At 33.2% G+C, this 27,415-nt stretch overlaps 1 protein-coding gene across 1 annotated transcript; it reads right to left on the bottom strand.

The window, feature by feature from the left end:
* Nucleotides 1–3,815: 3,815 nt before the first annotated feature.
* On the bottom strand, nt 3,816–27,415 carry jam3a (junctional adhesion molecule 3a). Its single transcript, XM_056473590.1, has 9 exons — nt 27,259–27,415; nt 16,494–16,562; nt 16,300–16,413; nt 16,070–16,222; nt 11,209–11,411; nt 10,244–10,343; nt 7,852–7,981; nt 7,712–7,763; nt 3,816–6,069 (listed from the first exon to the last, which is right to left on the bottom strand). The coding sequence occupies exons 1-9, from the start codon at nt 27,305–27,307 to the stop codon at nt 6,034–6,036; spliced, it is 906 nt and encodes a 301-aa protein (XP_056329565.1). The 5' UTR covers nt 27,308–27,415; the 3' UTR covers nt 3,816–6,033.

The raw sequence follows: 27,415 nt of genomic DNA on the forward strand, positions 1-27,415 counted from the left end.
GTAAGTTATCTTTGGGGTGTTTTTTGTTTATTACTTTGGCCTTGCTTAGCCCTGAAGCTATTTTTGTTTGCGCTCCTATTCTTTGTTTTCTGTAAATACAAACTTTTCCTCTTTTCCTCACAATAAAAGAACCTTAAGGTCGTAAAAATCAAAACCTGCTAACTGTTTATTTATTTTCTGTAATGTATGTTTCAACCTCAGCCCTAGACATTTGAGGTCGTAACAGTTGTACTGAGAAAAACATTGCGAATGTATGATAAGTTTATGTCTTGCAATTCAGACCCCTTTTCCTAAATTTTTATTGCATTTCTTTTTTATTTATATTGTGCTAAAAAGGTCTAAATTACAAAAAATAAGCCTAAATTCTAAGGCAATATGGTCAGAAATGTGAGACAGATAGTCAGATTCCAGAGACAAATGTCAGAATAGGAAAAAGTAAAAAATGTGAGAAATTACTGTAATTTTAAAAGAAATTGTTTTATAATTTTAAGATGTAAATTCAGAATACACAAAAAACATCTGAAGAGTAATATTAAAAGTACGATTTCTGTGGAAAAAAGCTTAGAGCTGCAAGATGTAAGACAGGTCTGATGATTTCCAATTTATTAATACATTGCTTTACAAAAAAATCCTGTTAGGATTAAACACATTCAAAATAAAAGTTTGTTTTGACATAATATATGTTTTTGTATTATATGTATATTTATTATGTATATGTGATACACAAACATCAATTTATACATCATTTTTTCTTCTGGAGAAAGTCTGAATTGTTTTATTTCGCCTAGAATAAAAGCAGTTTTAAATTTTTTAAAAAACATTTTAAGGTCAAAATTATTCGCCCCTTTCAGCTATATTTTTTTTCGATAGTCTACAGAACAAACCATCTTTGTACAATAACTTGCCTAATCACCCTATCCTGCCCAGTTAACCTAATTAACCTAGTTAAGCCTTTAAATGTCTCTTTAAGCTGTATAGAAGTGTCTTGAAAAATATCTAGTCAAATATTATTTACTGTCATCATGACAAAGATAAAAGAAATCAGTTATTAGAAATGAGCTTTTAAAACAATTATGTTTAGAAATGTGGTAAAAAAAAATCTTCTCTCCGTTAAACAGCAATTATGGAAACAATAAACAGTGGGGCTAATAATTCAGGGGGGCTAATAATTCTGACTCCAACTGTGTGTGTGTGTGTGTGTGTGTGTGTGTATATCTAAATATAAATAAGCATTTCTCAACTTATGCACTTGTATTTGAGTTTATATTTTGAAAATGTCATAAATAGACATACAAATCTAATTATGGAAAAGGTCAGAAATCCGACTTGCCATATATAAACTTATAATTGTGAGAAAAACTGTTAAAAAACATATAAAAATGGCTGCATTGGGACAAAAGTCATAATTGCAATTAAAATTTTTACAAACAATCGAAACGTGCAAGACGCAAAAAAAAAAAACAAAAAAAAAACTGCAAGTTGTAAACAAAAAAAAAAATGAGGATAGTTTAGTCCAGATTTCCAGGATATAAAATAGAAATTATTAGAAAAAAAAAAAATTACAAGATGTGGGCTCAAAATTTCTAGAAAATGTTAGAATTGTAAAATTTAAATCCAGTTTTATAGTTATATCATATTATATATATATGAAAAGACAGAATTGCAAGATGAAAGATGACTTTATATCTCAAAGGTGCAGTATGTAAAGTTGACACCCATGAACTAGGGATTGCATTCCTGGATCAAAACACAGGCAAGCGCAGCAGGTTGAGGACCAACAGGAGTGAGTCTGACGATCTAACTTAAAGGCTGATTTAAATCGTGTTCTAAATAAAAGCAACGGTACCCGATAGAAGGAATATTTTCAATATTGAAGGGTTTTTTGTTCTGACCAACACCTCGAATTGATAAACAACAGAAAACTGACAATGATCACCTCATGTGCTTTATTCAGTGTTAAATGCAAATAAAGTGAGCTTGAATGCCATTTTACATGACATTTATTGCCATACTACTGAAAGCAGCAGCAGATAGTTCACCTTAAATCTTGACAATAAAATAAACCGTTTGAAATGGAACTTTAGAACTGTGAAATAATGCAAACCAACAAATATCAGCGATTCATCAGCACCTTCATTTAATAATGTTAAAGAGGTTTAATATGTATTAATTAGATTATAAACCTTACCATTTTGTGAGTGAGTGCATTTTCTGTTTTAAATGGCTGCATTTTAATTTCTGTTGTGTTTCATCTGATGCAAACAGCCCAATTACTTATCACTGCAAATCGAATCATGTAGTGCTTTGAATTTTGTGATTCATGTTTGCGATTCAAGATTCATTTAATAATTTTTGTGATTTTAAATGTGTATCATGCAGTTCTAAACTTGTATCTCACAATTCTGACTTTTCTCAATATTGCAAGAAATAAACTCGCAAGTGAGTGTTTATAACTTAAAAATTGCAAGACACGAACTTACAATTAAAGTCTGAAATTGGGAAACAGTATTGATGTGATCATTTAATATAAGAATGTCTTTATTATTAAATAACAATAAAAGGAAACCGATTACATGAGCGCATTATTTGTATACATACATGTTCACTTCCTTTAACTGTACCTGAGAATATTAACATCTAAGCATTGTATAATGGATTAATTATTGATAGTACAATGGTGCAGTGGCAGAGAGAACTGAACATCTTGGTGATATTCAGAAAGTATTTCGTCATTAATAACGTGTTTTGACATCACACAGACTACACATTACAGATAATGCAAAAATAATTGGTTTATAACAGTTTCACATCTGACACTTTTCTTATGATAACATACACTGCAAAAAAATCGTAATATTTGTATTGTTTTACAAAAAACATAACCTTCACATGCCAAATTGATGAGTTGTAAGATTTGTTTTCTTGAATAGTTTATTGTTCTTACATTTGCTAATAATATTTGGCTTATTTTTATGCTTTAGAACAGAGACGCCCATGGTAACCTTTGATTTGGTCCATCATCCCAACTGAGAAGAGAGTGAGAATGATGGGTATCCTTTCGAGACGGTCAATTTACCCGAATTATAATTAATGAATCAGATTTTGTTTGTACATACTGTCACCTAAAAATGCAGACACTTTGCAGAGCAAATCAAGCCAAAGGCAGATTCTGCTTGACTAGTGTATTAAGCATTGAACTCCACTGTGTTATAAATGTGATTATGTTTTTAATGCAGTAAGTTATCATTTAAAAAGTTATACTGCATTAGTTAATAAGATTTAAAGTACTGTTTTCTATTTATTTTGAAATATCACTAAATAAACTACTAAATGACCCATGGCAACTTTAATGTAATATAGTTTGGTTTACCTTCGACCCACGGCTCTTAATGATATTTGTTTTTTGGCCCTTCATATGAAAAAGTTTGGGCACCCCTGCTTTAGAACAACAAACAAACAAAAAAACGATAACACTATACAGTAAGGTTTCATTTTGCTAACATGAGTAAACAACATTAGTTCACATGATTAGTATTTAATAAATATTATAAATAAATATAATATTTTTATGTCGATTTCCAATTTATTAATACATTGCTTAAAAAAATCCTGGGTAAAGATTAATCACATCCAAACTAAAAGTTTGTTTTGACATAATATATATATTATATTATTTTTATTTATTTATTTTTTATTTATTTATATTTATTATGTATATGTGATACACATATATAGAATCCAAATTATACAAAACAATTTTGTTACATATTTTTTTTAATTTATACATAATTTGTATCATATACATATAGGTTTTATATCTAAATATAAATAAACATTTCTCAATTATATGCATGCATGTGTGTATTTAATTACTTAATAAACATGCGTACACTGTAAAACCCAATAAGTTAAAGCAACTCAAACCATGAGGAAACCGATTGCAACAAATCATTTAAGTTCAAAAACTAATCCTAATGAGAACTGTGAACGTATTCCATTTAAGCTGAAGTAATGATGTATTTAATGAACTCATTACTTTCGACACCAAGTTTAAAACTCTTTTCAAATGAGTAGAATTAACTTTCAGTACATTTTGAGTTAACTACACTCATTTCATTTGATAAAGTTGACCGTTGGGTTTTCAGTGTAGCATTCAGAAACTTTTCTTTTGGATGCAAGTAATCAAGATTATCTTTGCCCAGCACAAACATATATAATATAACTTAATAATATAACATTGAAACAATTGTTTTTTAATAAACTAACTTTAATAAGGATAAACAAATATTTTGCTCATAGTTAACGTTAACAAATGTTATCAAATGAGACCTAATGATAATAAAAAATACTGGTTAAGATTTGTTTGCAGTGTAACTTTAAATATCAAGGACATACTGTACATTCAACATTTACCATAGCTGGAATGTCAGGTATTTCATTCTATTGTATTTTTGAAGTCAAATACAGAATCATTTGGAAACATTGTGGCCGAGCATCACCAGGGTTCATTAACTACAGTTAAAAATGCTATAATACTTTACTATAAAGAAAAGGTTACATTGAAATGTCTTGCCATCAAACACTCTGAATAATATTCATAAGCACTTTGATAAACTATACAGTCTATACATTTGTTCACATACTTGAATATAAAGTATCTGGCCCTTAATTTTGCATAGGCATATATATTAAATTAGCCTATTTGTTGAATGTAACTACTATTAAGTTGGCATATGAGGTACAATAACTGAGCCCAGGCTGTTTTTCCATGAACAATATTGAGAATAGCTTTTGACAGTGGGACATGCCATGAGGAAGACTAATATATATTCTAATAGTGTCTCAAAATAATTATAAAATAGGAAGAAATATGCAAATAATGAGTTTATTTCTCATTCTGGTTGTCAAATGTCAAGTTAATAATCAGTTCCACATTAATAACAACATTTCCACAGTAATAATCAAAACAAAGTCAATTTGATGGTCAGATTACTGCATATATATAGTATTGGTACATATTTTGAAAACGAAATGAAATAAAAGACGATGTTGATTGCTTCCACATAATCATGTTTATTCTTGTGACGCGGCCCACAGTCTATCTACTATTCTGAAGTGAACTACAATGTACGCGTATATATATATATATATATTATAAATAGATTAAAACAATAACACCCAGTCAAAAAACCTGGACAATATGTCCAAAACGTATAAAACAATTATAAAGCATTGAAGGTCACTTAAACACAGAAATGGCACTCTGAAAAAGCCACAAGTGCGTAATCTGTATCTAGAGGAGTATTTCGAAAACGAAACTAAATAAACGAATCATCTTGCACAACCAAGTCGACGGACTTTACCGAGATGTTTGATTAAACCTCAAACTGAAATGCTACGAATCTACAGTCTGTGAACGAAATGCTACTAAAACACTAACACATAAAATCCTCGTCAAAAAGTGACCCAGATGAACAGTCTTGGCATGGCATTGTACACATTTACACTGACAGGGTTCTTCACATAGTCACACACACTATATTTCCAGCGGGAGATATCCGATTTACCTTGAAGATTTGTAAATTCTTTCACTGGTATTGTGTGTTGACTACTTTTGGGCAAAATACAGCAGCACCCGGATGTAATTTAGACCTTGCTATGATAACAAGTCATTTCATTAGCCTCATTTCAAGTCTAACATTCAGAAATTCACAATTCTTTGCAAACTCAACTTCTGTTACTGCATAAGATTCGCAGAAACTGACTTGTTTACTTAATAAGATGCATATAATAGTTATAAATTAGAGTATGCTCCATTGAAAACCTTTTATACAGTATGTAAACGTTTTATTTCTAACTAATTCCTGTTTGCCTAAATGAAAATAAAGGGAGTCAAAATTCCCAGTTTAACACAGTAGTTTTCATTTCTGTAATAACTTTGGCAAACCATGAAGTCGCACCTCTGCGTAAAATCGGACAGTTCACAATTCAGGCCTTCAGACAGCTGAAGCGTACATCTCCTCGTCTTTGATTCTAGATGACAAAGGAGGATTTGTGGCGAAAATGTCCCTGAGGAAAAACAAGATGAGTAATCAGGTTATATGTAGTGACACTGCAGGAGCAAACAACAAAACGCAGTCGAATATATGTTACTCAGAGATTATTTTGAGGATTGCACAAATCCAACTTTGAGCTTGACTCACAAAAACAAACAAATCTTGATTGATATACATTTTAAGAACTCTAAGGCCCCGTTTACACTGATGCGTTTAATTTTAAAATGATCCACACCGGCGCTTCACCCAGCATTTCCATACCCAGGAGAGAGCAGTGCACGTCGGACAGTTCATTAAGGATCTACTGCTGGATCTCATCTCACTATAGTTGTTAAACCTGATATTTAATTTATCTTGTCTATATCTAACAACATATACCCTGTATGCTTGCTTTTATTTTCTATATTGTACAAACGTATTGTACATCATACTTTTATAATGACCATTGTTGATTATTAAAATTGATATTCAGCAAAAGAGAGGGTATGTTTCGTATTTTTCAATGAAAATGAAAGGAATGCACTAATGTTAAAGGCTCCATTTTGTTATAAATATGCATACAGTGAAGATGACGGTCATATACTGTAAATATGCAGCTTAACATTTTTGGTGTCTGTTTAGTTGTTAATATCAAACTAAAAATAGGCAGTTCCTTATCCTGAAAGTATACAGTTTCCTTTGATGATTTACCCATCATGTCCTCAGGAGTTTGTTTTCCATATCAAACTTGCGACATTTAAACTTTCAATGAAAGCATGCAAGCCTGAGTTTTGTGTACTTAATATTGAGGAACAAGCCCCAGTCAAATAGGTGACTGACTGCAGCCATGTCTCCATTTTCAGATGTCTCCGTTTTCCCCAATCCACACTGACACTGAGCAGCAGCATTTTAAATCGAAAATGGCCTCTTCAGTGTTTTCAAAAGTCTCCATTTTCGGGACTCGAAAGTGTGGACGGAAGGTGTAACCATAGCCAAAGTTATGTGTTTTAAAACTAAAAGGTATTAGTGTAAATGGGGAATAAATATATACTCAGGGTTTTTGCAGGTTTCACCAAGTTAAATTTAAGACATTTTAAGGACCATTCTCAATGACATTTTAGACTTATACAGGTCTAAATGCTAAGGATTTTGTTTGAATATCCAACTTGAAAAAGATTTTCACTTGCCCTATCAAAAATGATTACAATTTAATACATTTTAAACTACAATAATAATAATAATTTAATAATAAAAAATCTAGTTCAGGTCAGTATCTTCAGCAGTAAATAAACTTTTGAACAAAATACTTTAAGGAATGTAATTAAATGCTATTTTTAAATAAAAAGTTAGAAGTTTGATTGTATGGCGGTTCATTCTGCTGTGGTGACCCCTGATTAATAAAGGGACTAAGCCGAAAAGAAAATCAATGAATGAATGCATCTATGGGTGTCAATGGCCAGATTGGGTAGCTAAACGTGAACAAAGGAAAATTAAGACACATTCAAAAATTAATTAAGACCTCCAATACAATATTTCAGTAGATTTAAGACCTAAAATTTAGCTTTTGAGATTTAAGACATTTTAAGACTTTTTAAGACCTGCAGATACCCTGGTACTAATGTGAATACTGCTAATGCAAGTAATAAATGTCATGTCAGAAATCTATAAAGCCATACCTCATCTGGAGTGGTGTACTCCATCCTGTTTTCATGTTGGGGTACTTTGTAGCTGTATGGAACATGAACATGAACATAAAAATGCATGAACTGCCAATTTAATAATTTGCCACCAAATCTTTCCAGATTTTTTCACTCACTTGGTTTCTCTGTGATCTTTGCAGGAACAGTAACCACTTTTCTGAATTTGACAAATGCCCACAATGACAAAAATAAATGCTGCAACTCCACCTAAAACCTTCAAGAATATTCCCACGATGTCCAAGTCATCTAGAGGAAAAAAAGACATGTGCTTAAATTAATAGTTCATCCAAAATTAGTATAAATCTCAGATTCACTCTAAACCTGTATGCTGAAGGTTTGAATATATTTCATATAAGCTGGATTTATTAGGCAGCAGTACAGTAGCTATTGAACTAAGTGAAATAGAAGTATTTTCTTAGCATAAAGTGCAAAAAAGTGATATACAGTGCATCCAGAAAGTATTCATAGTGCTTCACTTTTTCCAAATTTTTTTATGTTACAGCCTTATTACAAAATGGATTACATTTATTTATTTTCTCAAAATTCTACACACAATACCCCATAATGACAATGTGAAAACAGATTTTTTTTAAAATTGTTGTACATTTAGAAAATAAAAAACCTGAAAAATCACATGTACAGAAGTATTTACAGTCTTTGCTCAATACTTTGTTGATGCACCATTGGCAGCAATTACAGCCTCAAGTCTTTTTGAATATGATGCCACAAGCTTGGCACACCTGTCTTCGGGAATTTTTGCCCATTCCTCTTTGCAGTACCTCTCAAGCTCTATCAGGCTTGATGAGAAGCAACGGTGTCCAGCCATTTTCAGATCTCTCGAGAGATGTTCAATAGGATTTAGGTCTGGGCTCTGACTGGGCCACTGAAGGACATTCACAGAGCTGTTGTGAAGGCATTCTATTGATATTTTGGCGGTGTGCTTTGGGTCATTGTCCTGCTGGAAAATGAAATGACCCCAGTCTGAGGTCAAGAGCACTCAGAAGCAAGTATCAAAAGCAATCCAAAAAAAATAAAAGCCCTTGACTGTTTTTTTTTTTACTACGTTTTCAGATTTTACCACATTCTCACCCTGCTATTCACTTGTTTGTTTTATTTTTGGGATTTTGTTTTTGTCTTACCTGCTTTCTGGAACCGTTCTTCATCGCCGGACTCGAATCCCGTCGCGATCATCTCCTCTCTGCGTCTTAAGTCCGCCGACATACATAGCGCACTAACGGGATAAACTGGTTGCAGCGGGAATGCCGTCCATACTAAGGTAAGCGGTCAGCTGGTAAACGCAGAAAGAAACGGCTTCACACCACCCCGTAGCGTTCATTTAAAAAAAATTTAATGCAGCCATATGTAACTCCGTCTACATAATTTGCGGTCTCCAGAAACGTCTGTAGGGCTACGTTTTCAGAATGAGCCTGTGTTGTCAATTTTAGTCCAGACCAGAGAATTTTGCTTCTTATGGTCTGACAATCCTTCACATGCCTTTTGGCAAATTGTTGTCCTTCTGTAAGGTTCACCTCTCTCCACAGAAGAACACTGGAGCTCAGACAGAGTGACCATCGGGTTATTGATCACCTCTCTGACTAAGGACCTTCTCCCCCGATCACTCAGCTTAGAACATCTTCCACTTACAGATGATGGAGGCCACTGTGTTCATTGGAACTTTCAGTGAAGCAGAAATTTTTCTGTAACCTTCCCCAGCCTTGTGCCTCAAGACAATCCTGTCTCAGACAAGGTCTACAGACAATTCCTTTGTCTTCATGCTTGGTTTGTGCTTTGACATGCACTATCAACCCTGGGACCTTATATATATATACAGGTGTATGCCTTTTCTAATCATGTCCAATCAACTGAATTTACCACAGGTGAACTCTAGTTAAGCTGCTGAAACCTCAAGAATGATCAGTGGAAACAGAATGAACCGGAGCTCAATTGAGAGCTTCACGGTAAAGGCTGTGAATACTGATGTACATGTGATTTTTCAAGTTTTTAATTTTTAATAAATTTGCAACAATTTCAAAAAATATTTTTTCACATTTTCATTATGGGGTATTGTGTGTAGAATTTTGAGGAAATAAATGAATTTAATCCATTTTGAAATAAGGCTGGAACATCATAAAATGTGGAAAAAGTGAAGCGCTATGAATATTTTCCGGATGCACTGTATATTTAAACCTATAGGTAATTTTTTATTTATTATTTGCAATTATTTGTTTAGGGTTAAAGTTTGGTCGACTGTTCAAACTTGGCACTAGTGGGTGGAGTCCAGCAGTGTAAATAAGTGTACTTTCATTTCATAATCTTTTTAAAATAATTTTTGCACCAGTCCACATATGGAAAAGATATGAGAAATGTGCTTCTGTTTTACATTTACACAGAAAAAATTATGTTGCAAGGTTGTCTAATACTACTACTAATATCAAAGAATACCATATTAAAACCTCACTTATTATTTCAAATATTAACATTAATTATATTAAAAGGGGCCACACTTACACACTTCCATGCTCTGGCGAATACATTTTGACCATCCGGCTTCATTTCTGGCCTGGCAATAATATTCACCCGCATCTTCTTTCTTTACCGATCGGAATTTCTGTGGATCAATGGCAATTAATGTTAAAGGTAATGCACATTTAGTGTTAGTCTCAGCAAATGGTCCTAGTGTGGCATTCATGGCAGTCTGGAGCTCAAGTTTCCTGATACATAATTACATTGATGCTGTTTCTTTACAATGTTTTTATATAGGTTGCAGCATCCAGGATAAGAAACAGTACCATTCTATTCTTTGATCTATGATCTATGATCTATGATCTATTCTATTCTATTCTATTCTATTCTATTCTATTCTATTCTATTCTATTCTATTCTATTCTATTCTATTCTATTCTAAAGGAAGCTCATGACCCAGACTATTGTACAGTAAATGGACAGTTGTTGAAGCTGTGGATTAAATGTATTAATGTTGTAAATAATGTTCAGTTTCTTGTACAAACAGATCATTTAGCTTCATTAGATTTTTTTTTTTGGTTTTGCTTGTATATATATTTTTACTCTTATTGTTGACTTGCATTGTTTGAACTGCCAAGTAATACAGTTTTAGCTAAAATGTCTACTGTTCAGACTACTGAAGGACATTCACCTACATTTTGGTGGTCTGAGAGTAAATTACCAGAAACTTTTCATATTTGAGTGAACAATTTCTGTGGCCTCACGATGTAGTGTTCATAATAAGCACACTTAGGCAGTGGTAGGTCATTCTGGTACTTTTTGTGTACCCTTACAGTTTATGAGTACTTTTATATGAGTATTGTGGATTTATACATACTGTACTAATAGTTTTCACCTACTGAAGCCAATGTTTATTCTTGCAATCCTTTAGGTGACATTTCAGACACTCTCCTCTGATTTAAAAATATTAAGTAAGTTGTTTTGCTAGCATAATAGCCCCAAACACTTACCAGAGAGCCAGTCTCAATGTTCATGATGTATGAGGAATTGTAGAACTTGCTGCTGGTTTTTGGGTCCTCGGGCAGCTCCTCGCTATTTTTGAACCACTGGTACTGTGACTGAGGAAAGCCTTCATTCTCAATACAGCGCAGTTCAGTGCTTGAACCCACAGTAACTGCATCTGGCACACTACATCTGGGGATCACCGGCTTCACTGCAACAAACACAACAAAACAACCATGCCTTAAAGTTGCAATTAGCAGCTGATATTTACTTCTGTTTAATGACATCAATAATGATATATTTAAAAGTGTAAAATGGGGACTGTATTATTATTATTATTTCAGGGTTTTCACCTTTAATGGACAGGACAGTATAGAGTATTGACAGGAAAGCGTGGGGAGCAGTGAGAGGCATCGGATCAGCACAGGACCACGAGGCGGAAATCGAACTCGCATCACCGTGAGCACCGGAGTAATTGTGTTGAAGCACTACCACTTCACCAATGGCGCCGACGGGTCTGTATTTTGTGATTTGGTTTTTGATTGGATTTTGATATCGGGCATTACTCTAAAGACAAAAAGTGCAACGCTCGGTATGGCCTGACAATCCTTGTGCATGCACAGTAGCTGTAGCAAACAGAGCTTTTTATTAGAGCTTAAGCAACTACACTGAAAAAAAGCCTAATTTAATTAACTTAAATAAATTACTTTAACTTCTTACACCTAAAAGAATGAAGTTTTTCCAACTTATTTATTACTGAAAACCATAACAAATTAAGTGGAAACTAATTCATTCATGTAGTTGCAACAAGCTGAAGTTATTAGTTTAAATGTTCACTTTTTACAGTGTACAGGTATATGGGGCAGGTCACCTTAGATTTTATTGCTGATTTTAAATATATAATTTAATTGCGAGTTAATCGGGCAGTTTTTGAGATTTCAGGATTCTCAGTTCATTTAAATAGGTCTGCCTTTGGTCTATGATGAACTGTCGGGGGGCGTTGCAAATTTGACCGCTGAGTGAACAGACTTTTCTTCAAAGGGACTTTGGTTACTCTTAAACAACAACAAAAACAAGCGGTAACTTTATTTTAAGGGTCCAAAATAATGCATTAGTTAGGCATTCATTTATGGTTAATTTGTTTACAATTAATCATTACTTAAAAACAAAAGCACTAGTAATTAATGGTTAACTAAACATTTTAAGTGTCCTAAGTTATGCATTAGTTGAGCTCAGTTAAACTTGTAAATCATGATTAACTTGTTCACAATTATGCATCAGTTAAGCATGAGCAAACACATAATTCATGATTAACTGAACATGAAGGCATTTTAACCATTATTTACAATTTGAGAAGCCATATTATTTATTTGATTCATTGTGTAAGTTAACTAAACAACAAGCTACTAATTATGTTTTATTACAGCTTGTTTGCAATTATATATGGCTAAAATAGTGTACAAAACCCATTTAAACCTTATGTCCTAAAGTTAAAGTTATGTCCACGTTTATAATGTCACTTGAGTGATATTCAAGTTTATTAACTAAAACTAGCTAGTAGCTAATTAAGGCTAAAATGTCATTAATACAGTGCTAATAAAGGAAATTTGAGCCCCTATTCTAAAGTGAAAGGTATATCCACATTAATTATGGCACTTATTGGGAAATATTCAAATTTATTGACTAGAACAAGCTAATGATTAAGGCTTAAATGTCATTAATACAGTGTTAATAAAGACAATTTGACTCCCTATTCTAAAGTTAAAGTGATATCCACATTCTATGGACTAGAATAAGCTAATAGTTACTGCTAATCTGCTACTAATAAAGTGATCATATAGACAATTTGATCCCATTCTAAAGTGATTTCCAGTACCAAGCAAACCAATGTGATACAAATAGAAATACAGTTAACTATATAACAAATGCAGCTAGTTAAATGACTCATTTGTAAGTCACAAAATAAGGAAATAAATAACTGAGCTTAACTAATGCATAATTTGGGACCCTTAATATGTTTAGATAACCATTAACTACTAGTACTTTCGTTTTTAACTAATGCTTAATTGTGAATAAATTAACCTTTAATTAATGCTGAATTAATGAATTATTTTGGACACTATAGTGTTACTGTTATTGTTTTTGTGTAAACTACAAACATGACTCTCAAAAATAAAAGCATGAGCGAAAACAAGCAAAAGATGGTGGAATACGGGACTGTATGTGTGCAAGCATGTGATCGCCATCTACTGGCCTGGCATGCATGATACAGGCTTTTACAGACACTTTGACAACAGTAATCTGTACGCAAAAATATTATCAAACACACAAATTAAATACTTGTATTTTGTTTGACCAAGGGAGAAGTTTCATTTCAATAAGAACTTTTGATTTCAGTCACAATGAAATTATAATACAGTAAAATTACATTTTTATGCAATACTGAAGTATAGCATTGCTTAAAATGAATGTGCCCCCCATAATCTTTAATCAAAATAATTTTCCCTGCCTCTTCTCCTCTCATTTCACCCATTTAATACGTCAAAATAGAAAAGAAAAGATTATCGCATTGTCCATTTCATGCCAAGTCCAACATAAGCATAGATGAATTGTTCAAAATAATATCCATAACATGCATTTACAAGACAGATAGAATGAGTTTTCATTTTGTGGCAACTTTAAGCAAGATTTAAGAGAATGAAGGCCGAATTCACATTAAACCTAAAGCTGCATGGCATTAAATTCATTCGCGGCTTTATGTAACTTCCAAACAGTAAGACCGAGATTATAATCTGAGACATTATTGTGCATCCAGAGGAATGATGTTGATCAGCTCAGTGAATCCATCCTGTGTGCTGAAACCCACTGAAATCTCTTTGTCCAAACTGTCCAATCAGTGTCCTCAAGGACAACATCACTGACAACTATTCATGGATTAAAACTCAGAGAATGAAAGGCTTAGTTCACCCAAAAATTAGTCAATGATTTAATCACCCTTAATGCATCCTTTAAGATCAACAATTAGAGTCCAGGAATCAGAAGATTTTCTGCATGATCGGTCTAACCGTGACTGGCTGGTTGTCAGGCGATTGCAGATTTCAGTATTAAATCTGAAAAACTTACCTCAGCGCAAATACACAATTCAGAGTAACAATAGAAGGTACTTTTCTGATGATTTGTTACTCATGTTTTAATCTCAAGCCCAGTCCCCCACACACAGCTTGTTACAAGTTGATCCCATCCATGATAAAAATACGAACAGAGATCTGAGGAGGAGCAGTGCTGGCTGGCGCCTCTCATCTGTACAGAGCTGAGCTGCTTTAACACAGTGCTGGAGTTAAACTCTCTGTTCCATGTTAGTGATGCTCATTTTGACCAGTTACCAAGCAGTAAGAATTTTGACAAATTATTGCACAATTATAGATCAGTTAAACAGCTTAAAAGTTTTTCTTTCAAGCTATTTTTAAAATGTTTACTGCGATAGGAAAAAGATTCTGTTAGACATGTCATAATTGTATTTGGAAAGAGAAAACATCAGTCACGTTGAAATTGTCAGCAAATGCCTGATAAGAAGTACCTATATAACAATAATACTTACAATTATTTATGAAAAAAATGTATTATAAGAATATATTACAAGCATATTACCTTGAACTTTAATGAAATAAGAAAAAGGAAAAATGGTAAAGTTATAAACAGTGTTTACATATGTTTTGTTAGTGTTATTAATACGGTTTGAGAGGAAACTGTAATGATTATGTTTTTATTGGAAAAAAAAGGAATAAAAGTACATTTTTGTTTGTATTTATTGTTATTTAGTGCAGCTTTAATGATTAATTGTGACTAATCAGGCTCCAAATAAAGGTCAGTATTTACATAATGTTAAAAATGTGATTTTAATGTGAAGAAACTGGAGTGGAGAGATGAGATAGTGGCATTTACAAGAACAAGCTGAATTTTATCAGCTAACCTGTTAAATTTGTTGACATCTGTTCAAAAGTCAACAAACCACTCATTCAAATGATCTGTTCAGAGTGAGTCTGGTAAACAAATCACTGAATCAAATGATTCATTCAGAGTGAGTTTCCAGTAAACAACTCAGTAATTCAAATGATTTATTCAGAGTGAGTCTCCAGTAAACAAATCACTGATTCAAATGATCCTTTCAGAGTGAGTCTCCAGTAAACAACTCACTGGTTCAAATGATCCATTCAGAGTGAGTCTCCAGTAAACAACTCGCTGATTCAAATGATCCATTCAGAGTGAGTCTCCAGTAAACAACACAGTGATTCAAATGAATCATGTCTCCAGTATACAACTCACTGATTCAAATAATCCATTCAGAGTGAGTCTCCAGTAAATAACTCACTGATTCAAATGATCAATTCAGAGTGAGTCTTCAGTCAACAACTTACTGATTCAAATAATCCAGTCAGAGTGAGTCTTTAGTATACAACTCACAGATTCAAATGATCCATTCACAGTGAGTCTTCAGTAAACAACTCACTGATTCAAATTATCCATTCAGAATGAGTCTTTAGTAAACAACTCAGTGATTCAAATGATCCATTCAGAAGAAGTCTCCAGTATACAACTCATTGATTCAAATGATCTGTTTAGAGGGTGTTTCCCATAAACAACTTACTGATTCAAATGATCCATTCAGAGAGTCTCCAGTAAACAACTCACTGATTCAAATGATCCATTCAGAGTGAATCACTAAAGAATTTTTTTAAAGTAACTCTGATTGGATTCTACTTAGAAAAAAAAATCACCTACCGTGCCTTAAGGGTGAGTAGACATAAGTGCTACTTTTCATGTTTGGGTGAACTAACCATTATAACCTGAGAGACAGTATTTCACCAGTACCTCTTACAGCTAGACTGATTAATATTTCGTCAAATGGCTTCTGGTCGTCGATGGCCGCCACCTCGCAGCGATACTGTGCTGTGTCTGATCTGCTGGCGTTCAGGATCAGAAGATTTGCAGGCTCTCGCAGCAAAGCCCTGTGCTCCAAGTCACCTGAGAACATAAAGCACTTTAACTTAAGCACTAGTAAACAACTAAAGGATGTTATTTGCTGAGAGAAAGAATGTTACCTGATATTTTGTTTTGGAAGTACACATAGCTGGGTACACCGTTTTTTATTTTCTTCCATTCAATTCGAGGATTGTTTGTAGAAATGGACTCTATCAAGCAGGTCAGTTCGATTGCTTTAAAAATACAAGACAGCTGATCAATTAATGCATATATTAATGAAATAATGGACAAAACAGTAGCATATAAGACTTACACTCAAATTCATTTGCCCACACAGATTTCTCAGTTGTTCGGAGTATTACAGCAAAGGCGGCACTGTTACCTGTAACAGATAAGTAAACAGTAAAAAGTCTGTCAAAAAGTGTGCAAAGATTATATACAATAAACAGTAATGGGAATAACGGTGCTATAAATAAACAACGTTACTTTTTAAAAATATATATTTTTATTTATTTTTATTTGAATATGTGAGTACTACACAAAATGGGATCACATACAAAGAAAAGAAAACAACAACAAAAACATGAAAGAACAATGTGTGAGTGTATGTGTGTGCGTACATGCAAAGGTAACTAGATGGACTGTCAGAGTACATACACAAGGAAAAAAATATATATATAAATAAACAACATGTATAACAGTCTTTAAAAGAAGCAAATAGCATAGACATAAATAAAATAGATAGAGGAAAAAATCAATCAGTGGTAAGGAGTGACAACAATGATAGTAATGTAATAATGACAGTAAAATGTAAGAAACGACAACAGTAATAATAACTGACAACAACAATAATAATAATTATAAGTACTACACCAACTACTACTACAGAAAATTACTAATGTTACAACTACTACTTTTGCTACTACAGCCACAACGACGACTACTACTACTACTACAATGTCGACTACTACTACTAATACTACTACAACGTCTACTACAACTGATACTACTACAAAAATGACTTCTACTATTGATACTACTACAACGTCTACTACAATTGATACTACTACAACAACATTTTCCACTTCTACTAGTGACACTACAACAACAACGACTGCTTCTACAACATATACATCGTCAACATCTGCTACTTCTGATACTACTACACCAACGACAACTACTGCTATTACAACATCAACTAATTCTGATACTACTACACCAATGACGTGTACTATTACTGATACTACTACAACAATGATTACTACTATTGATACTACTACAACGTCTACTACAATTGATACTACTACAACAACATTTTCCACTTCTACTAGTGACACTACAACAACAACGACTGCTTCTACAACATCTACATTGACAACATCTGCTACTTCTGATACTACTACACCAACGACAACTACTGCTATTACAACATCTACTAATTCTGATACTACTACACCAATGACGTGTACTATTACTGATACTACTACAACAATGACTACTACTATTGATACTACTACAATGTCTACTACAATTGATACTACAACAACATTTCCCACTACTACTGTTGACACTACTACAACAACGACTGCTTCTACAACATCTACATCGACAACATCTGCTACTTCTGATACTACTACACCAAACGACAACTACTGCTATTACAACATCAACTAATTCTGATACTACTACACCAATGACATCTACTATTACTGATAATACTACAACTACTACTTCAACAACCACAACTACTACTACAATGACTGCTACTATTACTACTATCATTATCATCATCATCATCATAAGTAGTAGAAGAAGAGAAGAGAAAAAATAGAAGGAGAAGAAAAAGAAGAAATAGAAAAGAAAAGGGAGGAAAAAATAGAAAGTAGAAGAAGAAAAGGAAAGGAAGAAAAGAAAAGAAAAATAAACAACGTTACTAATGGCAATACTTTTTTCAGTAACGAGTACTTAAATGAATTACTCTTTCTACCATTACAACGCCTTTGCTGTTACTGACAATATAAAATATGCATGACTATAATTGACAACACTGAATCGGTTTTCATGCAAGCAGCGTCTCTCTCAGCCATACAGTAGGACCTCTCTTTCTCTGGAGTGTGTGACTTTGTTCGGGGCTGAGGCGGGACACATAACCAACCAGTGATGATTGTGAACGTGGCCAAACTGAGAATGTGATGACTGGCTTAGATTGACTACATTTCCATTGTTTGCCAATCAGAGGCAGAGTAGTGTAGGGTTGCATAGTTTACCGGTATAGTAGTATCGTGTTACTATGGCTCCAAAATATTGGAGGTGCCACTGTAGTTTGTAAACAGTAGTATCATCATTAACAGTCTATCTAAAATGCATAATGTTGCATGTGAAAATGTGGAAAAATACCGTTTTATTTGAATAGTCTGTGGAGCCTTTTTACGGTTGCAAAACTGTGTACAATTCACATCTTTTATGGTAGCCTATTGCACATTTTTTGATGCTTCAGTCAGAACGCACATCTGAATCAGTTCATTTCTGTTCTTGTCAATATGATTTAGTAGCTACAACAATCGCAACAATCTCTTAAAAAGAATGACTCACAAAGTAAAAATTTTTATTCTTTTGGATTCTGACCTGAAAAGACAAAAAAAAAAAAAACAATGAATGAAAAACGCAAAAGAGCAACAGTTAACGTTCAAACATTTTTTGACCACTTTATTTAGCCTAATTTTGTTGGAAAAATACTCTTTTTGTAACAAATTTCATTGGGTATAATTTGTATCTTTATTTTAATGTATTTTTTGTTGGTCAGTTATCTACAAAATAAACAAGAACTAATGCATTTTAGGTGATGTGATGTGCAAATACTTTTTTCAATAATAAGGGATTTATGAATTCAATTCAAGTAAGCTTATTATAATATATAAAATATAGCCTTTCTGACAATTTTCTTTATTTCATAGATTTAAGTTATGAATAACTGTATAGCAATACTACTTGGTATCACAATAATTCAGCTGGTATAGTATCGTAACGTGAATTAATCGTATCGCAACAATCGTAGAGTCAGGGCTCATACACATTTTGACTACTAAAATTCCATGACTTTTCCATGATTTTTTCAAGACTTTCAAGTCCATTTTCGTGGCCTAATGTTTCCATGACCGTATGAACCCTGTAAAGTAGTGTGGGTGTTCACACACAAGCACACCCACAGTCAGCTGCACACACCAATGACCAGGAGTCAGAACAATGGCAAATCCAATAAGTTCAATGGTAGTTTTGGCAAACTCGAAATATAAGCACTACTTTTCGTTGAGATGAAAGGCAAGAAAGTTTATGTTGATAATGATATGTTGAATTTGATGGCCATGTCTCACATACTCCCACAACAACATTAAAATAGTGTAGATTAGTGTGCAACAATTGATTCAGTGTAAATAAGAATTATTAAGCCCCCTGAATTATTAGCCCCCCTGTTTTATTTCCCCAATTTCTGTTTAACTGAGAGAAGACTTCAACACATTTCTAAACATAATATTTTAATAACTCATTTCTAATGACTAATTTATTTGATCTTTGCCATGATGACAGTAAATAATATTTGACTAGATATTTTTCAAGAAATTTCTATACAGCTTAAAGTGACATTTAAAGGCCTAACTATGTTAATTAGGTTAACTAGGCAGGTTATGGTAATTAGGCAAGTCATTGTATAATGATAGTTTGTTTTGTAGATCAAAAAGTATCGCTTAAAGGGGCTAATCATTTTGACCGAAAAATGTTTTTTTACAAAATTTCAAAACTGCTTTTATTCTAGCCGAAATAAAACAAATAAGACTTTCTCCAGAAGAAAAAATATTATCAGACATACTGTGAAAATTTCCTTGCTCTGTTAAACATAATTTTGGGAAGTATTTAAAAAAGAAAAATAATTTTAATTCTTTAATAATTCTGATTTCATCTGTATTTATTTTATAGTCATTTGACAAAATAGATCTTTAAGTAATACAATGGTTACTTTCCCAGGTAATTACTTTTAGAATTATGTAACTAAGTTACTATTTTTGAGAAGTAACTAGTAACTACAACTAATTACTCTTTAAAAAAGGAACATGCCCAACACTGATAATAAATTGTATCTAAGAATAAAAATAAATAATTATATAAATATATTATATTTCTAATGTTTTTTTATTTTGATTTATTATTTATTATATTTTTTATATATTTAATATTATATACACCGTGCAGAGCATAAATGAGTACACCACCTTTTGAAAATGAATATTTGTAGTAATTTCTCAGTGAATATAGACAATATATTTTGGTGACAAGTTATTCAGATTTTTATAATAAAATGAATGACATAAAAATATGATTGTCAAAAACAATCTAATAATTAAAAAAGTAATGAGGAAATAATGGCATCATATGATTCAGTCCCGTTAAATTCCACCCCAGACAAACTGTATAAAATCAAAAAGAAAACCATCTGAATTTTTAAAAATTCCCCAGACACTTTCTGTCGCATACTTTTCATCATTTCAAGATCTTGTAATGTTTATGGACATCGTCATGGAAGAATTTGCAACTTTGCAAGTATCTTGGGAAAACTGTACCAGCCCTGAACAAATTTCTCCTAAAAATGTACAGACAGATTTAGAGAGCCTGTGTGTTCTTTCACTGTCAGTCTGTCCACACCAACTTCAAAAAGCCAAACAATGTGACACCATAAAAAGACAAATATATAAAAAGAACAAACTATTTGGCAAAGCCTGACAGTCCCGATAGACCTCTCTCATATGAGAAAATAATTTGGGCTTTGGGACATTTGCTTTTTCTAGATGCATTTTCCACTTTCGCATAATCTCACGAAATCCACAGAGTGTATTTACAGTGATCCATATGTGATAATCTGTGGCTTAAGCATCAGATTAAAATCTTACCATATGGACTTCTACAAAGCATGAGACGGACTTCAGTTATCAAAAGCCAAACATCTGTGGTGATTTTATCGTCACCTAGACTTTTAGCATGAGGTAAAGCTAAATGCAGCACATTCTGCAGCTTTTAAACACAGTAAAGAGGCTCTTCGGGGGAGCAAAGAGTCATATTGCCACAGCTGGAGAACTTCAAGGTTTCCGGTGACGTTTTCCAAGGCTGACTTTCCCATCGCATGCATGCATCATGATCTATTTTTACATCTGCTGTTGACATTTCCCGATTAGACAAGCTACATTATCCACCGCTGAGACGCATGCGGTCTCTGTATGTAATGCGGTGTCAATGTCAGAAAGGTCCTATTTACACTAAACAAAAAAATGCTTATGGATACATGTGAGTGTTTTTTTTGCAAACTTTTGTAACGTGAACTAATAATGAACAATACTTGTACAGCATTTATTAATCACAGTTCATAATTAACTAATGCGGTATTAAAATTAAAACTCATGCTTGTTAACATTAGTTAATTCACTGTGAATGAACATGAACTAACAATGAATGGCTTTATTTCCATGAACTAACATTAACAAACATAAATAAATAGTGTAATAAATGCATCAAAAAATATATTTCAGTGTAGGCTTGCTACGATAGATGGTGTAGACGGTGTTACCGGTTTAAGACGCAACACCGGTGACATTACTTTTCCACCGTGACACTGTTCCCACATTTGTTTTTTTTTAAGTATTCATTTTTTAATTAAATATTTATTTGAATTAAATGGAAAGTATAATTCTAAATAATTTAGGCCTACTTAAGACGAGAGCATGCACTATAATTAAAATCTGAACAATACAATGCTTCATATTTCATTTATCACGTGAGGAGAACGAGAGGAGTCGAATTTACAGAAAGAGAACGGCGGATGATTTAGTGTCAAAACGCAATGCAAAAGCGCTTTTTTTGGCAATATTTCGGGTTCAAACCAAATGTAAAAAGAGAACCTGAAAACGTTAATGAGGCAATCTGCAAACTTTGCCTGACAAAGGTGGCAGCATCTGGAGGAAACACAACTAATTTATACACGCATCTTCAAGGCACCTACTTGATGTTTAACTATGGGTGGGTCGTGGGTAGATAAGATCAATAGCCATAAATCCGCAACGCATACTTTCATTTTAAAAATCATGTGACCATAATCTCACAATGTTTAATAATAAATAATCATATTTTTTATTAAAACGAGTGATTTAGCAATGCCGCGCTATTAATAAGCCAACTGCAGAGAAACAACCAACCATCGCAGCAACCACAGTGATCACTTTTTTCCGAAGTTCAGCTCTTCTTTTTTGCACTTGATTATGCGTTTAATGTTAAAAAAATCAATAATGAATAGGCCGACAGGAGTGTAGGATATCCTGTGTGTATGTGCGTATTTTATCACTGAAGCCGCTCTCTTCAAAAAACGAAAGTCGCTTCGTCTGTCTGGCAATATTTTGGCTTTTAATTGAATCAAAAGTTAATTTAGATGAGCCAATATTCAAAAATTGCAATAAAGTAACTGTGATGTGCGGCCACACACTGAATCTGAGGTCTGATCTCATCTCTCTCTCGCTGTCATCCAGACATCGATACATAGACGCCACTCAAGTCAAGTCGCAAAACTGAGGCTGGTACCAGCTGACAGTTAGAGAAGCTATTGCGAAATCTGTCAAAATACAGCACTGAAATTAACAGGCATAATTGTCTCTGAGCCAAAAAGTCTATCTGTAGGATATCTGTAAAAACGCAATCAGAGGCAATATTATGTAGAAGTTGTGTCACCTAATTATTATATTAATTCTAATAAAATGAAATCCAAAATAAACAATTAATTGCATTTTTCATTTTTTATAAAAAATATACGGTAACAAAAAAAATCAAAGGGTGGTTAGTTTGTATTTATGTTAATAAAAATATGCTTGGCCAATTTAAGCTTAACGGCTAAATATGCTGCCAATAGGCAAGCCATTCAAAAAATATTATTTTACTGTGTACTTGGTTATAATGTATATTTTACAATAATAACTAAATGTAGCATGTCTCGCTGTCATTTAAAACATGCAATTTATAACACACCAGAGCTGTAGGCCTGTGTACGCAGTGTATAAACTTACAGGGAGGTGTTGGTCAATAGTCATAGTACTGCGCACCATGTTATTGAACTCCAATATCTCTGAGGGAGATTATGTTACCAGATAGCCAATATTAACTTGAGAAATTTTACAAAAAAAAAAAGTATTTTAAAAAGAAGCAACACGCAAATAACAAAACAAATAAAACTGATCCCGTGGAGTTCAGCACTTGTCATCTTGCCAGAGTATGCTGTGCAGTGTGTATAGCGCCCTTATGCAGTGCGTGTTGGCCATTCCCGCAAAACTGAAGGTAAAAGTATAATACACACGCATTTATAAGCTTTAAAAGCAGAAAAAATAGGAAAAGAGGAAACCCCCATGATACCGGTATTACCGGTGTTGTCACATGTCGATTAACCGGTGGGGAGATTTCCTCATCGTCACAACCCTACTTCAGTGAATCAAATTTATGAATGTATATAAATTACATCTCATTTATTAATAAAATGTTTACGTTTTTAGTGTTTTGAGGGATATTTAGTGACTATCTTAGAGGTTACTGTAGGTCAAACTATACAAATGATGTGTCTAATTTTTCTTTTTTAGGCTAAACGCAGACATAAACACCTATTTTACAAGAAACGTGTTTTGTGAATACTTAAGATGTCTTTCGGTGCTCTTGAACTGACAATTTCAGGCTGTTGAATGATATTTTCCCTAACATTGATTGGCACAATTATGCATTCACAATAGCATGAACCTCTATGAGGGTCAAATGTATCTTTACATTACACAATTTTAATTAATAATATTTAAGATATAAAATAGAGATCAGAGAGAGCTATTTCTTGCTATTAAATGGCTGACCCCCCATACATTCTGTTTTGATGTCCTTCAGGGGGGATCAATCGTTGATTAGGGGGGTCTATCGCCCCAAACCCCCCTGTAATTTGCACGCTGAGTACACGTGATTATGAATTAAAATTTAAGTTTTTAAATTCAATTAGTATTTAAATTAATAGATACAATGTAACAAGGACACCTTAAAATAAAGTGTAACTAATAAACTAAAGACTAACTATGTTTTGAATTCACTTATTGATTGATCGACAGATTTTTTACATAATTTAGTAGATAATTGGATAAACTTTTTTATGTTTGGGTAACCGAAAAATGTGTGCATTTCTATTCATTTCTGATTCATTTTTATTTAATAACCTTAAGGATTTAGTTCCAATTTAGTGTCCACAATTTCACTTTAATTAATAAACAAAAACAAAACTTTTGAGGAAAAAAAAGGATTTTCTTACGCAAATTTTACAAATTTATTTCACATTTTTATTTATTTAGTTTAATATTAATTGTGTTTTTATTTATTTTAAGTTAATTTCATAACAAAAATATTTTACATCACAATATGATGACGCCCTCTTTCTAATTTGCAAGTTAAGAATCATTTTTACATGAAAAATAGTATTTAATTATTTTCATGTAATTTTCTACAGTGAACATTGAAATTGTATGAAAATAAATTTTACACATACATACCCAAACACATACACACATTCTGTTATTGTAACCCGAAAACCATCCATTCAAAATCATTCCATTTCTGTTTTCTCTGTAAACACTATAACAATACAACCCCCCCCACACAACCTTAATATTTGTGTTAATTATGAGGGTTGTTTTGACAGCATATTTTGTGTTTAATTACTCCTACAAGACAATAGTTGATTGTTGTAGCATTTCCAATGACACAGAGGCCAACTAAAAGTGCGATTCCAGACTTTACAAAAGAAGTGACCTAAAAAGAGCAGGAAAACAGAACGAGTGGGAGAGAAGGGGGTGGTGGTGTGATCTTTGACTTGAGACATTCTTTATCACATGACTGTTTACAAAAAGCTCTTTTCCATAGATCTGACTAACTCAAAAAAATAAAAGAGTTTGTCTCTGGACAGCCTGAAATTAGGCTGAAGTTGAGTCCATTTTAAAGCAGTTTGGTATTCAGGACACTTTGCCCAACAGTAGCAGCTTTGATAATTCACACCTCTTCACACTTCACACATCTTGCACAAAGATACATTGTGTTAAGATCTGTATGAGTCTAATCCAGCAATACATGCCTATATTCAGAAATTATTCAACAATAAATAAATCAACAAAACTTAGTTCATTTGCTACCCTTAATTGTGTTGAATACAGTTTACTTAGAATTTTAAGTATATAAACACTATGGGACGATAACTGTTTGCAAGGTATACCATGCAAGGTACAGTATATCAAGTCAAGGTTTTAAAACCACCAACATTTTCTGCTATATTGATCCTAAGGTATATGTAAGATTTTTTTTTTTTTTTTTGTTTTTAGGACAACAGTATCTGCAGCAGAAAACATATCCAAAGATGCTGTTTTAAATTGTAAAGAAAGCAGTGTTTTTGAAACTAATTAAGACAGCAGAAGTCAATAATTCATTTAAATAATTTAGCCTGACATGTGCAAACTATTTTAAATGTTTCTCAAAATAAAATATATTGTGTTCAAAGGGAAAAAAGTTTTTGTTTTTTACCCAGACATTTAAAAGAAAATATTTTAGAGCAGTAATCACAATGCCATGAAACCATAATATTTTTATCCAAGGTTATCATACTGTCAGAATCTTATACCGGCCCATGCCTATGTATTTTAATAATTTGGTGTGATAATTTTCTGTCTTAAAATGAGGTTGGTGTTATCCAGATCATGTTGAAACAAACACATTTTGCATTATTCTTATAATCTTAGCAAAATCGTATTTAAAAAGGCTAACATTAATTATAATCAAATACATGCATGCTTGAGCATCACTTGGGGTCTGTCGGTTGCCGTGACTGCCTGCCAGGTTTTTGAGGTGGTACAAAATTTGATGGAAAATGTAATTCTGAGGACAAACCCTGCTATATAAATGCACTGTTAGCCCAGATTTCATGTCTAATTATACAGTTTAAGTGGAAAGTACTTAAATAATTTAATATTTGGTTCATTACTATAACATTTTCAGTGAATTCTACTTTTGTGTAGACATAGTTTATTGTATGAATAACTTTAAGTACAGTAGACTAATTTAAAAAAGTTTTTCGCTGATCAAGACCTCAACCTGATTTACTTTTTAAGTCAGGCAATGTCATTTGAGAATTCAGACTTCATTTGAGAAGTCTTTTGAGAAGTCGTCATTTGAGAATTCAGACGGCTGATTTCAGACTTCTGGCAAGTAGTAAGACTGCAAACATTTTATCAAAAAATGATCACTGCGCATTTTCAGCTGTGTATTATTATTACTTTTTTTCTCATCTGATTATCTGCGATTATAAAGCATACTTTAAACAGCCCATGCTATTTTAAGCTTTTAATACAGTTTTGCCACTGATTTAGGGTACACATCGTCCTGTTAAACACATTCTAGATTGGTCACATACAGCGTGCTGTGGTTCCAGTGGAGCAGACAAATTAAAAGCATTAAGTCTATTCAACTTATAATACATATTAGAACAATTTACTACACATTTTCTGTAACAGGTAGGCTATTTTTAAAAGTGTGCTTCATTCTCACGAGGCTAACCAGATTAAAAATAGCCTAAATAATCTTCCCACATGCATAAGCATACTGAGAATTGAACATATCGATAAAAACAGCTCTTTCAACGCCTAACACTAGATATTAAACATCATTTGCCTCCCTGAACAGAATCCTCGGACATATGCATATTCGAACGAACGCGCCCAGGAATGCTGTCAAAGCAGGCGGACTCCGTGCTTTAAGACACAGCCGTTAAATTACACAAGCAAGACGATATAAAAAGCAGAGTCCTATCCAAAAATAACATCCACCTTACGTGAAACGGCGTACAGTGTTTACACTAAACCTGAGCGTGGCGTTTAATGGCTAACGGTAGTAAAGCAGTAGCAGCAGGGGTCAGCGCGAGAATGCCATCACACGACCACCAGAACCCCTCGCTTCTCCACAGCGATTTAAGAAACACTACTCACACAGCCAGGAGAAGAGCACCAGGGAAAGCGTTTGACAGCCGAACGCCATTTTGAGCCGCTGTTTCACATGCAGGTTTAGCTTAGCTGTCCAGACGAAGGAGCGGGTGGACAATCTGGAGGATGCTGCCGCTGATGAGTTTCCATAGCTACAAGGACA

Source organism: Danio aesculapii, chromosome 15, assembly GCF_903798145.1.
Source record: "Danio aesculapii chromosome 15, fDanAes4.1, whole genome shotgun sequence".
In the NCBI taxonomy this organism is placed as follows: Eukaryota; Metazoa; Chordata; class Actinopteri; order Cypriniformes; family Danionidae; genus Danio; species Danio aesculapii.

Coding starts and splice junctions, on each gene's coding strand:
- jam3a (XM_056473590.1), bottom strand. CDS start 27,307: ATGGCGTTCGGCTGTCAAACGCTTTCCCTGGTGCTCTTCTCCTGGCTG. Junction 10,344..11,208: donor ACATTGAGACTGGCTCTCTG/GTAAGTGTTTGG, acceptor ATTGATCCACAG/AAATTCCGATCGGTAAAGAA. Junction 7,982..10,243: donor TCGCCAGAGCATGGAAGTGT/GTAAGTGTGGCC, acceptor TTTTTCCTCTAG/ATGACTTGGACATCGTGGGA.